At 41.4% G+C, this 13821-nt stretch overlaps 1 protein-coding gene across 1 annotated transcript in view; it reads left to right on the top strand.

Moving 5' to 3' along the window:
• ITPRID1 (ITPR interacting domain containing 1) overlaps positions 1-13821 on the top strand; it is a 39216-nt gene that overhangs the window by 22539 nt on the left and 2856 nt on the right. The window contains 2 exon segments of the mRNA XM_069859821.1: positions 9441-9526; positions 9929-11386. Coding sequence (XP_069715922.1) covers positions 9441-9526; positions 9929-11386 — 1544 coding nt within the window.

Below are 13821 nucleotides of genomic sequence, written 5' to 3'. Positions count from 1 at the left end.
TTCATAGTCAACAGACAGTAATCAGTACAGTTGCCTGTGGGGGAGCTACCTCTTAGACTAAGGAAAGAAATCACGGTATGCCAGGAATAAAGCAGATTTCATGGAACACTACCATAGGATCAAATTTTGCCATATACATGGGAACGGATACGAATAACAATGTTTCTTTTCCTTAACCACTTCAAGTTGTACAAAATAATTTCTTCTGATACATTAACGCTGAGTGAGCTTCAGAAAGTCCAGTGTTCTGGATAATGTCACTAAAAATAGGATTCTTTTTTGGCTTATGCAGAACACATCTTCAGGTGAGTTTTAATAGTTCTTAATGGCCATATAGTAGAATGTGACACTTAAAACTGATGGTACCTATCCTCTCTGAGTAGCAAGAGAGAGGAGTAAGCTGCAGTTCTCCCATCACAGGTCTGGACCATCTGTAGCTGCGTCATGTACTTGATGTATTCCTCCAGCACAAAGTCAGCTCATCCTGCAATATCATTCTGTACAATGCCATAGGCCAGGCAGTGTTGTTAACACACAGATTTACCAATCTGCAGAGCAGGTACTGTGAGATGCTGTCCCGATCCAATATCGGGGAGGGTTCTTAAACGATCCCAAGAGTGAGTGTACCTTCTGGGTATGATTTTAGCATTATTCACCCATAGTAGGAAATTGAATGAGCCATGTTCCACTATCATCCCAGGTGGCGTCACCAGTTTCGCTATAATTGCTTATGATTTGTGCTGGAGTGAGTGGTGTAGAGGTCCACGGCCAGCTTGATAACCCTAGAGGTCCTCCACAAACCCAACACTAACTAAGATTAAAGGTTTGACTTACAGCTTTTGCTAACAAAACAAATTCATTATCCTTAAAGAGTCATATGGGTTGGGGGAAGGTGGGAGAATTGGTTTCCCTCCACTCTTACAGATAAATCCCCAAAATAATATAATAAGAATTAACATACACATCTTAACCAAAATACCCTAAAATCTGCGTCTCCTTCACTTCTTCTGTGGGTGCATCTGTGTCGCTTGCTTCCTCCTGAAAGTGAAACAAAGATCAAATCCCCCTCTTGGGTTAGAAAGAGGGAACAATCCACCTGGTGTGAATCTTATGAGTTTTTCCACAGGCATCTTTTGCCTTCCAGGTGTACCTATTAAGAGGTGTGTCCAACACCAGTGGCACTTTGCCCACTGTGGGAAGTTCGACCAAGACAGGTTGTCCTAGAAAATGAGATCGATTGCTGAGGTGATCGGGACCATGCAGGGCTGGCACAATTGTTGGAGGTTTTGGACAGAATGCAGTGGTCTTTGGACATCCATTTGCTCCCCAGTGACTGTCGACGCTGGTCACTGCATCCCACATTTGCTCAGCCCATCCTGGCTTATGTAGTTTGAGGAAGCGTTTTAGTAGACCATTTGTTCGTTCCACAATTCCATTTGCTTGTGGGTAATATGGAGTGTGAAAAACCCATGAAATTCCCTCCTGGGCTGCTCACTCTTGGACCACTTTGGCTGTGAAGTGTGAGCCACTGTCTTATTGGATTGACTGTGGTTTGGGGAAAATTCCAAACCACTCTCTCAGAGCTTTTATTGTGTTTTCTCCTGTTGCCTTAGCACATGCTTTAGCTTGCACTAGCCCAGATACTATCCCTACACCTACCAGTATATAGTACTTTCCTTCTGACTTCCAGAAGGGACCCATATAATCAATGTCAGGCCTCCCACAGGCCTTTTCCCTCTCATAAGTGCAGGGGGTCACCCTCCAGAGGGTGTCTGTCCAAACGGACGTGGCACTGTTCACAGGAAGATATACAAGTTTTACATTCTTCCCTGGTAACTGGCCAACCTTGGGCTTGTGCCTCACAATAGTGGTCCTTAACCCCTGAATGTTTCCTTTTTACATGTAGCCATTCTAATAAACTTTCCCAATTTTCTGCTGTCTGAGTGCTTTGTAGGGGAGCCAGGTGGGATAGTTCATCCGCCTCAGCATTCCATCAGCTCACTGGGGTATCATCCTGTTGATGAGATGCTACCCATGCTACTGCAAATTCTCCCTGTTTGGCAATGGTAAGGATATCCTGCCATTTTTCCTTTGGCCATACAGGTATTCTGTTGACCTCCTATTAATTTTGTTCCCAGAAAGGAAGCCATTCAGTACAACCTTTGAACACAGCATAAGAGTCAGTATAGATATAGACAGAAGAGATAGATTGAGCCTCGTGTTGGAAAACGCTCCACACGGCAATTAGTTCTTCTACTTGAGTGCTACCTTCTCCCTCAGTAATGGTTTGTTCTTTGGTGTCTACCCGAAGTGCCACAGCTTGGTATTTCCAAATTTTTTCCTCTTTCTTTGATGAGGAATCTGTAAACCAGACATTTTGCAATTGTCCAGAAAATGAAGGAACTACTTGTATTACAGGCAAAAGCTCGGGTGTTTCCCTATCCGGGTCTACCTCATCTTGTATATTTAACACTTTCGTGGCTCCTTCAGTTACAGAAAAAGTCTCACAATAGTGTTCTATTTGTGCATACCATTTTCCCACAGAGGCTCTCTTGGCAACCCCATCAGGGGGTGGAGTTCCTCACAAAACAGCTTTGACTACTTTAAATGGGCCTCTCAGAACTATAGGTTGTCACTGCATGGTGCGTTCGGCTTCTCTCAGAGCTAGACTAACAACAAATAGGCCCTTTTCCCAAGCTGTATATTTCTTTTTCAGCATCTTTAAAACGACGAGAATAAAAACCAACGGGCCTGACAGGACCCTCTGGGCCCTTTTGCCATAAATGGATTGACAGTCCAGTCCTGGTGAACCCCCATTCAATTTGAACGGGAACTGTTGGGTCAATTGGACCCAGGACTTGATAGGCAGCCACTTCAAAAGCCAACAACTGTAAAGCCTCATCATGGACCTGAGTCCATTCCCACTGAGCTCTCTTTCTCAATGAGTCATACAGGGGCCTGGCAATAATTGGGAAGTCAGGAATATGTTTCCTCCAAAACACAAGCAACCCTAGTGCATGCTGTAAGTCTTTCTTTGGCTTTGGTACCTTAATTTGATCAGAAGAGGAGAGACTATCTGGTGGGATACACGTCATGCCTCCCTTCCTCCAAATTCCTAAAAAATTTACCTCAGTTGAAGGGGTTTGTATTTTTTCAGGTGGAATTGTCAACCCTATACTTTCTAGATGAGTTTCTCTAACTTCCTCTACCTGATTCCCTCCTATGAGTACATCGTCTATATATTGATAAATTTTCACCTCTGCTTTTCTTGGGATTGTTTCCAGCTCCTGTGCTAGAGCATGGTGAGCTAGCATGGGGGAGTGCTTCTATCCGTGAGGGAGTCGTGTAAAGGTGTACTGCAGTCCTTCTTAGGTGAAGGCAAAGTGATCCTGGCCCTCAGGTTGTAAAGGGACCATAAAAACGTATCTTTGACACCAATTGTTGCTGTGACAGGGTGTGATTGTTCCTGAATGGTTGCTATCAATTCAGCAATGTTTGGTACAGCAGCTGTTAGTGGACCTGTATTGGCATTGAGTCTCCTGTAATCTATTGTCAATCTCCACTTGCCATTTGGTTTTTGGACCAGCCATACTGGAGAGTTGAAAGGGGAGTGAGTGCAAACTACAGTCCATTGTTTTTTCAAATCTTCCAGAACTGGTGTAATTCCCTCCCTTGCTCCTAGAGGCAGTGGGTAGGGTTTAACATTTGTCAATTTGGAGGGAGGTAGGGTAGGTGCCACTTGCAATAAACGCACCTCTGTGCCTGATGTTTCAGCCAATTGCCTGATCTGGGAAACACCAAAAGACCATGAGTTTCCCTGGGTGTCCCGCCACTGCCTGCCCTTCAAAACATCTATACCTAAAAGATTCATCTGGAAAGATCCTATGGCCACCATAGTGATGACAGGGGTTTCTTCTCCTGGTAACCATAGTGTCACTGGAGTCATGGGCACAGACTGTGTTTTGCCCAAAGCATTTAAAACAATTAGATTTCTGGATGGGATCGGGATTCCACATTGTTCTGCTTCAGTTCATGTTAGTGCGGTAATTTGTGCCTGAGTATCAATCAAAAATGTTACCAGTCTTTTCCTTGGTCCTACAGCAACAGTAATCAATAGGTCCCCTTTGTACTGCAGGTGAGTTGTCTTAGAAACCTCCATCCTCTGCCCTCCCTCTCATCTCCAGGAGGGATGGAGGGTCTAGTTTCCCACCTCCTTCTTTTCCCCAGTTGGCTCCTCCCCAGGGTCTATCAAGGGTGGAGCACTAGAGATTGGTTTGGAAGTGACCCTTTGTCCAGACCATTTCTGCACAAGTTGTTCTAATTTTTGAGTCAAGAATCCATCCATCAAGTCCCGAGGAATGCCTTTCTGAAGCCCTAGTTGCCACAGTCCCTGTCAAGTTAGGGGTCTCTCTCTCTCAGAATTGTGACATCGGTGAAGTGGAAAAGTCTTATTCTAAGTCCTTCAGGCTTCTTTTTCCTTTACAAAATATCTGATTAAATTGTGGCTGCTGTGTGTTGCTTTGTCCAGTGTATGTAGCAGATAAATAGTTTTAGAAACATTTATCCACACCGATATGGATATGTCTGGCAACATTCGGTTAGCTACAAGAATATCTAAAATTCAAACAGCATTGCAAGGTTGCAATTGGCCATTCTGCTTTTTCTTATGACAGGATAAGCAGATCAGATTTTAATTTGTGAATTTAAAATTCAAATTTGCACAAATGTTCTTGCATTTGAAGTTTTTGTGCCTATGCTTCCCCTTGCATTCAAATAATGTAGAAAAACAAATACTGAGGTATATTCATCAATGTTAATGTGATTCAAAAGTCATGCAAACAATATGCTATTATTTATAAGCAGTACAGTAGCTCTCATGGCATCTTTTGCAGTTTGCAAATATTCTCCAGGCTGGAAACTAGAAAGAGGTTGTGCTATTAGCAGCCAAATTCACAGAAAACCAGCTGCAGTGTCTTCAGAGGAATGCAGAACTGTACTCCAGCGCTAATTTTTTTTACTAATTAGGGAATATTCTTTCATTAGTGGTGAACCTAGGAGCCCAATAGTTTCAGAAAGCTCCTGCACTGACAGTTGCTGGAAATGGAAGTCACTGTATCTGCATGCAAATAAGGGGAGAGAAAAAGTCTTAATGAAATTGGATTGATCAACTAAAAGGCTGGAAAGCTGTCATACCTTTGGGATTTTGAAGGCATGTACTTTCTTATCTGATACAAAATGAAGCAGAAACCTGATTAGTGAGTTCCTCTAGCCTATTTTTTATTTAAAATTCAGGCAGAAGAGAAATGGGATGCAGGAGCTAAATTCTCCCAGTTCAATTAGCACAAAAAGGCGAAGAGCCAAGGTTTTCCTCACTGAGGTCTTCAGGGGGAATTCTCAGATTTCCTCTTTCCAGCATAGCCAGATGTATTCTCTGTACAGGGCCCAGAGTTGTAATTTTTAGTTCATAGTTGAATACTGGTCTGCGCCTCTACTTCTTCTCCAAACATACTTTATCTTTCCTTGGTGTGATAGTCTGCATGCATTCGTAAAGTCTCTACAGGTTTGGGTGTCTCCACACACTAGGAGAACTGAGTAGAGCTACATGAATAATGGATATTTTGGTTCAGTAGCTGAACCAAATTATAGGAGAAAAATGCAGTTCAGGTAGGTTAGAAAGGAAAACATGTTTTGCTTAATGTTCAGGTGATTTAATCAATTTTTTTCTCACCTTTCTTCTTCAAATTAAACAACGCGGTCGCTTTCAGAAGAGAAAAGAAACGCATTTAAAGGAGAATGGTGAAAGCATTTTAAAAATGTCAAAATAAGCTATGAAAATTTTGGCCAACTTGTATCTCTCCGAAAAGAAATCTTCCAATTGCTGGAAGACTTTAGGTTATAAAATGCAAGGAATTGTTGCTGTGAAGAAGTGCTGTCCCCAAGATGACCTTGCCCACTGCTGAAAGGGCTTTAGATGCTAGTTCATTCTGAGACAAACCACCACCAGCATCCAGCATGGACATTTTCAGAAACCTGGTGGGTAAAGGGATTTGTCCTAGGAGATTTAGCAAAGAGCTGTTTCAGACTCCTGCAAAGAGTAAATCTCCTGGTGGAAATTCAGGCTATGGGTCTCCTTGCTGAGTATTTGAGCCTGCCAAGAAAAACTGTACTATTACCATTGGCAAACTACTGAAAATTTCACAAAGAAAGAACTCTACTCCTTCTCAGGACAGCATCATGTATGATCTGTTTTGCAGTCTCACTTAATCCCTATTTGGGACCCTAAGGGGAAATTGATAGATTAGCCCACTCCTCACCCAAAACAGTTTCCCTGGTATGCAAATATTGCCTTCCATTTATGCAAACATTACTTGGCTCTAGCATACAGATATTAAACTAAACTATTATTTACATAGGCTGAAACTGAGCTGCCTCAGATTGAAAAGGCTATCATGTTTAATCTAGTTTCAGCATGAACCCAGCATGCAGCACGACCTGCCTTCCCAATCCAGCCCTGCTCCACATTTCTCCTAGGAGCATGTAGTTCAGCTTGAAGTCCTTGTGGGAGCACTTGGAAAAGCTCTTCATACCATTTTTACCTCATGTTGAGTTGGAGGCCCATATTCATTTTTATTAAGTCTTTTTTTCAAATTCAGACTTCCGCTGAAATCAAAAATTTGACTGGCTTTGAATAAAGTGTTACAGAGTCAGAAAAACATTTCATCTTTTTAGAACTCCTTATCTTCACCTGCCTACTATCAACAGGGCCTGGCACACTAGGTAGGATCTTGTAAGTCAGTGTGGGATGTAATGATTAAATTAGGCATCTGAACGTAGCTGGAAAAGAACTGCAGCTCAGACCCTTAGAGGCACTGCTTTGCACTTGCTATATGGGGAATTTAAGTCTTTACGCTATGGGTATTACTTCATTCCACATCTAATACACAGGTAGGTGCAAATTAGATGCCTAACTCGGATGAAGGTGATTAATTGGTCAGAGGACAGGAAATCACAGTAACAAGCACAGCTGAACTGTGCTTAACATGGTTCTCCTTCTACTATACTTTTCTTTCCTTTTAGAAGCTTTGATTTTGCTAACATAAAAACTATAGAAACTGGATTTATGCTCAGAATGGTCATTAGGTCCTGTTACTTTACTATTTAAAATACACAGACAGACAGCCTTTCAGAGTGTTGTTTTATGTACACAACTTTCATGTTTAGTCAATGAGAACTAAGGTAGCAAAGCATGCATCACACCTCCTTCCAGGGCATGTCCAGGGAGACACATGGAGGTCTTTCTGTAGCCTAACTGTAGTGATATTAACTTGGTTCTACAGTCATTTCATCCAGTCTTTAATATCTCACCTTGTGCCTAAAGATCAGCCCAGAGTCCACTACCACATGCTTTCCATAGTTCTCTAGCTAGTGTATGAGAATAAATGTGGGTGGGAAGATGGTGTGGTTGCAATACACAAACTGACTGTGCTGCTAGAACAGATGCATCACATTTGTTGTAATAAATGGGTCAAACCTGGCCACAGCCACTTAGTTTTTGCCAGATCAGAAGATGAATTCTCACAGCTTTTACTCCTCCATTAAAAGCCATGGGGTTTTTCCCTACACGTAATTTCTAGTAGCATGCCAGCTAGTTTGGTATTCTGCATATCTCAAGAGAAAAACAGGCAACTTAAAACGCTAGATACTTGGATAATGTAGTCTTCTAACTCTGCAAACTTTAAAGCTTGAAGGTCAGTTGTTATGATTGTAGGATACAATTAAGTATTTGAGGCTCAAGTAATTTGAGTCTCAAACTGGTTGGAATTACAGGAGCTGAAACATTTCAGCTTTTCAAAATTTTCCTAAGCCTTTCTTTCTTCGTTCTTATGTATGGAAAACTATATACCAGACTGACACACTGGAAGCAACAGCTGGTAAAGATGCAAAGGGTAATTGAAGCAGCTTTAAAAAAAGTTTAGTGAATCTACAGAGCAGTCTCCCTGGGGGAGAAGCTGAGCCATGATGTTGTTTGTGGGAAGCTGCAAGAATGAGTTTTGAGACCACACACAAAACAGGCAATTTTCAGCAACATCACTGCAGATTTTGTAATGCGAGAGATGAGAACCACTTATTTCTAATCTGAAACAGAAAAGTGACTGACTGATGTGCTGCCGATGATACCAGCATTGATAATGCAAGCAATTAATCTAAAAATTATAAAATATGATAATTATAAAAACCTGATTTAAAAATATATCAGGTTTTTATTTGACAAATAGACTGTGTGATCTTAATTAATTGATGCCCAAGATACATTAAATAAAGCCCACAGTCTGTTGATGTGTGAAAACATAATTCCTAGGCTTCTTTTTATTTTTTTTTCATTTCATACAAAAGAGAATTAATAACTCAGGTCTCAAAACTGCTAGGTGAATTTTTACGTTTTCATGGATATAGCCAGAAGATAAAAGGTGTCGGGCTTTGGAAGCCATCATGTATTCAAGGAACAAGAGAGGTTTCAGCCTCTACTCCTTGCTTCCACTTGCAGGCTCCTTAGGCTTGCTCACCCACCTCCACTTCTGAGCCATCTGAGAATGAGGATATTATTTAAGGATGAAGGTTATCTGAAAGTGAAAGTTATCCGAAGGCTTAGAAATATTTAGATGTACAGGATAACCAAGGGTTTACTCTCAATCATTTGTACTTTTAAAGTAGGTCAGCTTTTATTTGTTAAATCAGGTAGATAAAGTTGTATAATTTAACTGCTAAAATTGTGGTAGGAATTGATTTAGCCAGATGATGTGGTTGCTAGATCAGACTACTTCTCCAGAATAAGTCTAGAATATCTTCCTCTTGCCTTTTTATCTTGCCATGCAACTCTAGGTCATCTCTGTTACAATGATTTTCTGTCCTCAGACCAAAAAAACAAAGGTGATACAAGGTGTCTCAAAGTAGAGACAAACTGGTCTAGAGAGAGACTAGAGCGGCTCCTTTTTCCTGCAGGAGTCACCTACTTGAAGCCATCGAAACTATGCAGGTGTGAATGAGACTTGGTCTGAGCTAATTCTAACTAACAAAAGTTAGCATTTTTAGCACAAAAAAACATGTAGTCAACTGTTTTATATGTTATTTACATGGTATAAGTTGTGTGAATATATAAAAATCTGAAATATTCAGTTGATGATTACACTGGTGAATAAGTCAACACTTAATAACATCAGCAGTAGCTATCACAAACACGTTCTGGTTAAAAAAATATGGTTCTGGTTAAAAAAAATATGGTTGAAGCAATATTTCAGATTTCTGACCAGGATTAAGAATATTACTTCAAATGTACATTACTTCAAACGTACATTTGAAGTGCCCCACCTAGCTCTATATTCAATTTGGCCTGGTACTGCTTTCTGCCTGCCTTTCTTATTTTCCTATCCTGTTTTCCCCAGCAGAGATGATGGTGACAAGAACAAGCAGCTGCCAGTCAGACAGCAGTGGGTTCATGGAGGAGCTGCCAGAACATGTAGTTTTACAAGTAAGAAATGAGCAATAGTTGTTAGTAGGTCTACAAAAACTCTGTAACCCTGGCACAAGTAACAATAATAAAAAAACCCCAAACACAGAGCCATGAAAGCTTCATGAAAACAAATTCATCCTCTTACAAAACCTCACAAGGCAAGGAGCTTTCTCAGAACTTTGTACAACTATTCCACCACTCTAATGGGAGATTTGTACAAGCCATTAGAGAAGAAATATTAAAAGAATCTTTGATTATTTGCTTCACTGGATATTTAAAGATGCTCAAAGATGTATTTAAACATGCCCCTGGTCCCAGCGGTGCCAAGGGTAAAATAGTGGTGGGTAAAACAGTGTGATAGAACAAGTGTAATATTTCTATTCCTCCTTTTTTTTCCTCTTCTTTTTTTTTTTTCTTCAGAATGCATCTTTGTCAGGAAAGATTAATTTTATTTCTGATATTCACAATCAAGAAACAGCTCTGTCACACAGGACAGAGTTTCTGATGTTAAATCAAGATTTTCAACAAAAGCCAAATGATTCTGTTGCTAAGGTCCTCTTCACAGTACCTGTATCAACAGAAGCGGGCGGTCACCAGAGAGAAGAGACACATCTGCTGCTGACTGCAGAAAACAGAGAGTATGAGGCCTGTAATTCTGAACCACAGAGTTTTGTACAAGAATTGCTATGTGCCATGGACAGGAAAGAGGATAAAACTGGAAGAAAGCAACTGAAAGAAGAGGAGTGCATAAAAGAATGTAATCCCTTTTTTCAGAGTGGTACTCAGGAGGAAGGAGATTCTAGCTTCTCAAAATTTGATTGTCATTTCTATTTTAGAACAGGACTCAAAAAGTTAAATGTACCCTTCACGGAACTGATTGATATAAACCCTGAAGTCATCCGTGAGAGCAAAGTCAGAGGTGAAGATGAAGGTGAGAGGTGCCTGACTGAAAAGTGCAGAGTTGCATGTTGTGAAAGTGCCCATGAAGGTCATACAAAATGCATTAAAGAACTATGGTGGGATGAGGAAATGGCCAGCAAAGATGATGCCCTGCTTGTAGTGAATGAGGTGACAAATGGACAGAAGTTCTACAAAACAAATGGTGGTACAAAAAGTACAATATGCTGCTCCAAGGCAAGCCTCCCAGGCACTGCACAATGCAGCTCAACAGCACAAAGCAAGAGCAGTGCCACTTCAGGCTGTTCTCTACGAGTATCTTGGAGGCATCCATCCTGCCTAGTGAAAGGGCCTGGACTAGATTCGTCTGAAGATCAAGAAACTGATAGTGTACAGGGGATATTAGATGCTACCAAATCGGAACAGGAACACACTGTCTACAACAATGAAATAACTTCTGCTTCTCCAAAATCTGTTACCGTTCAGATGTCTTCAGGGCTGGATTTTACTTCAAGGGTGAAGAGTACAGGGCAAAAAGCTCCTTTCAGTGAGACCCTTGCTAGGGAAGATCCTATGAACTTCTCAGAGGGTGATTCTCTCACACGATCAGACCCAGAGACTTTGAAGGACAATGTTAAGCAGACCACTGAAGCCTCCACCCAAACTGACATCCATGCCAGGATGCCCGAGGGGACACCACTGCTTCAGCCATCCCATACTCACCTGGTCAAATCAGCCTCTCTTGACACTGTGTCTTGTGGCAAATACGGGTCACACTACTGGGATGAAGCCTCTGGCACCAGGGGTGCACATGGCAGTCACTGCTGCTGCTGCTGCCATAGCTGCTGCTCATGGACCTTTCCCTTGGCTGTCTCTCCCCAGTGCCCTGCGTGTTGCTGCTCAAATAATGCTGCCACTGAGCTGCAGCTCTTGAAAACACCGATGGTCTTACAGCACACTGCAATGCATAATCATGCTTCGGTGAGCAGGTTTCTTTATATACATGGACAGCTGACACAGTTACGAGCTAAATGTACACGCTCCCTTTCCCTTTCCCTTTCCCTTTCCCTTTCCCTTTCCCTTTCCCTTTCCCTTTCCCTTTCCCTTTCCCTTTCCCTTTCCCTTTCCCTCTCCCTCTCCCTCTCCCTCTCCCTCTTCCTCTTCAGTGAGACATATCTTGTGAATACAACTGAGGAAATGTATGGGGAAAGCAGCACTTCCTCCTGGACAAAAATGGCAAACCTATCTGTGCATCTTCAGTTGTGTTGGGCTGCTTCTTTTAGTAACTTATGTAGCTCAGTTCAGTCTTAAAATCGTTAGTGGGAACTGGGTGATATAGTTTACAGGTCAGATGAGAAGCTGAGATATCAGGATGAGTTTCAGTGAGTTCTTGTGAATCAGCTGAATTGTGGTAACTGAGTGACTTATTGGACTGCAGATAATGCAAGATGATATGATTTTGTGTAATGTGCTTTAACTGAGAACTCATTTAGGTTATATTTCTTAGTGTTTATTAAAGACTAACTGTGAACACCCAGATAGATACCATAAGCCAAAGTGCTCTAAATTAAAATGAATTGTCACTCCTTAGAGCCTCAAGCAATTTTTCCGTGGTAGAATAAGCTTGCATTACATCAGAAGTCCTGCTAAGATGAATATTTGCAATAAATATACTAATAGTAAAAAGCCACCAGGTACTTTATTTCACTTTTTTGAGAATTGATGAAAGTTCCCAAAAGTTGTAAAAGACTCAGAGTGTGTTGGGGAAGAAAGCTTTAGCATCATGAGAAAAATGTGGAAGGAGCAGCCTACCTCCTGCTAGTTTGTAGGCATTTCTGGTTTTCCTCTTCTCTTTGCTCTTCATAATGAAATGAAATGTGAAGTTTTGTACAAATTAAAGAAGAAAATGATTAGATAAAAGTTCCAGATAGAAAAACTGGTGAACTTTATGTTGCCACATCATTGAATATATAAATCTGCAATGTCTTGTCTTTGAACAGTGCATTGAAGAGTATATATACATCTTTTGTCAGCTATCTTGCTGTTGCCACAAGATGGCAGTGAGTCAGTACCTTATGGTGGACAAGGAAGCATATTGTCTACTATTTTATCACTCTTTTAAGGGGGGTAATAGTGATTTTTCTTCTCTAGTTTGTGGACAGGGAATGAAGGAGGAACAGACTTTTCATCAAACTGTTATCCAAGATTTGTTCTTAGGGATGTGACTAGACACTCAAGTCACGTTGCAATAAGAGAGTGAATTAACTGAATATTAGTCACTCTGCAGAGAATACAGCTGTGCCTACTTTATTCTTTGCATTGAAGGAGAGGTTTTTTTTAATTGAGTTTATGTGTGGCGAATGCAGCCACCACAAAGCAACTGATAGAAGATTTACCCTGTTTACATGCACCTTACCTTAAACAAAGTCTTGCGTTAGAGTAGTCCTGGAATAGTCTGTTCCCCACCCCCCCGCCTGCCCCCATATTCCTTCCAAGACTTAAGTCTATGTGAAATTGTGCTCTACAGTACGTCCAAAGAGTCAGTGTCAGGGGAGCTGCCCATACCTCATCCACAAGGGCTGACAGAAATTCTTACCAAACCTACACACATTATGCCTCTTGTGTCTTTTCAATGCTCCTTTCTATATTTTGTTAGCCTTGAGGAAGCAACTAGAAATTCATCTGTGGCCCACTGACTTCTTCCTAGTCACCTGAATGACAGGAGAGCTTCCAGTTGATTTGGGTATATGTTTTTGATGGTTAGAACTCCTCCCTCTGCTCAGATTTCACAGTGTTTGGGAGAAATCATTATTACTATGTGGACACTGCTCACCTGTGCCCCACAAACTCCCATTTAGAAACAAGAGAACTGTCTGAGGAACAAGATTAAAATTTGAGGTTGGGGACAAATGGGCCTTCAGCCAACACTTAACCTGTAGTTGCTCATACCACACCTGACTGCCTCAGTAGGCTGCAATTGCTTCCCTGACCCACAGCATCAAAAGCATCAGTTGTGCTCCATATGGAGTGGAGACTTAGGAGAACTCATCTCCACTGCAGTCATAGGACTAGCCCTATTAAACCGCTATTAGTCTCTAATTAGCCCTTTCTGGTGCAATCCCATAGCTATTGGTGCTAGATTTTTTAAATTCACTGTTATGGCACCAGTTTTCCCTGGGTCACACACATCAGGATTGTCCCTGACATACTAGCTGCATTGAAATGGAGATTGAGAATGGGGTTTCTCAAATGCATAGGGAGCAACTTTTACCCTCTAGCTGAGGCTGATTCTCCAGCAGGAATGGTTTCCTCAGGATTCAGCCTTGCTGGAACTGAGGGATGCATTCATGCTCATAGACATACAGGGATCATCAAAGGACATGATTGCAGGAATCCAAAGAAACTGGGCACTTCTA

Source organism: Phaenicophaeus curvirostris, chromosome 6, assembly GCF_032191515.1.
Source record: "Phaenicophaeus curvirostris isolate KB17595 chromosome 6, BPBGC_Pcur_1.0, whole genome shotgun sequence".
NCBI classification, from domain to species: Eukaryota; Metazoa; Chordata; class Aves; order Cuculiformes; family Cuculidae; genus Phaenicophaeus; species Phaenicophaeus curvirostris.
The sequence above is the reverse complement of the archived record's forward strand: the minus strand, read 5'-3'. Positions and strand labels throughout refer to the sequence as shown.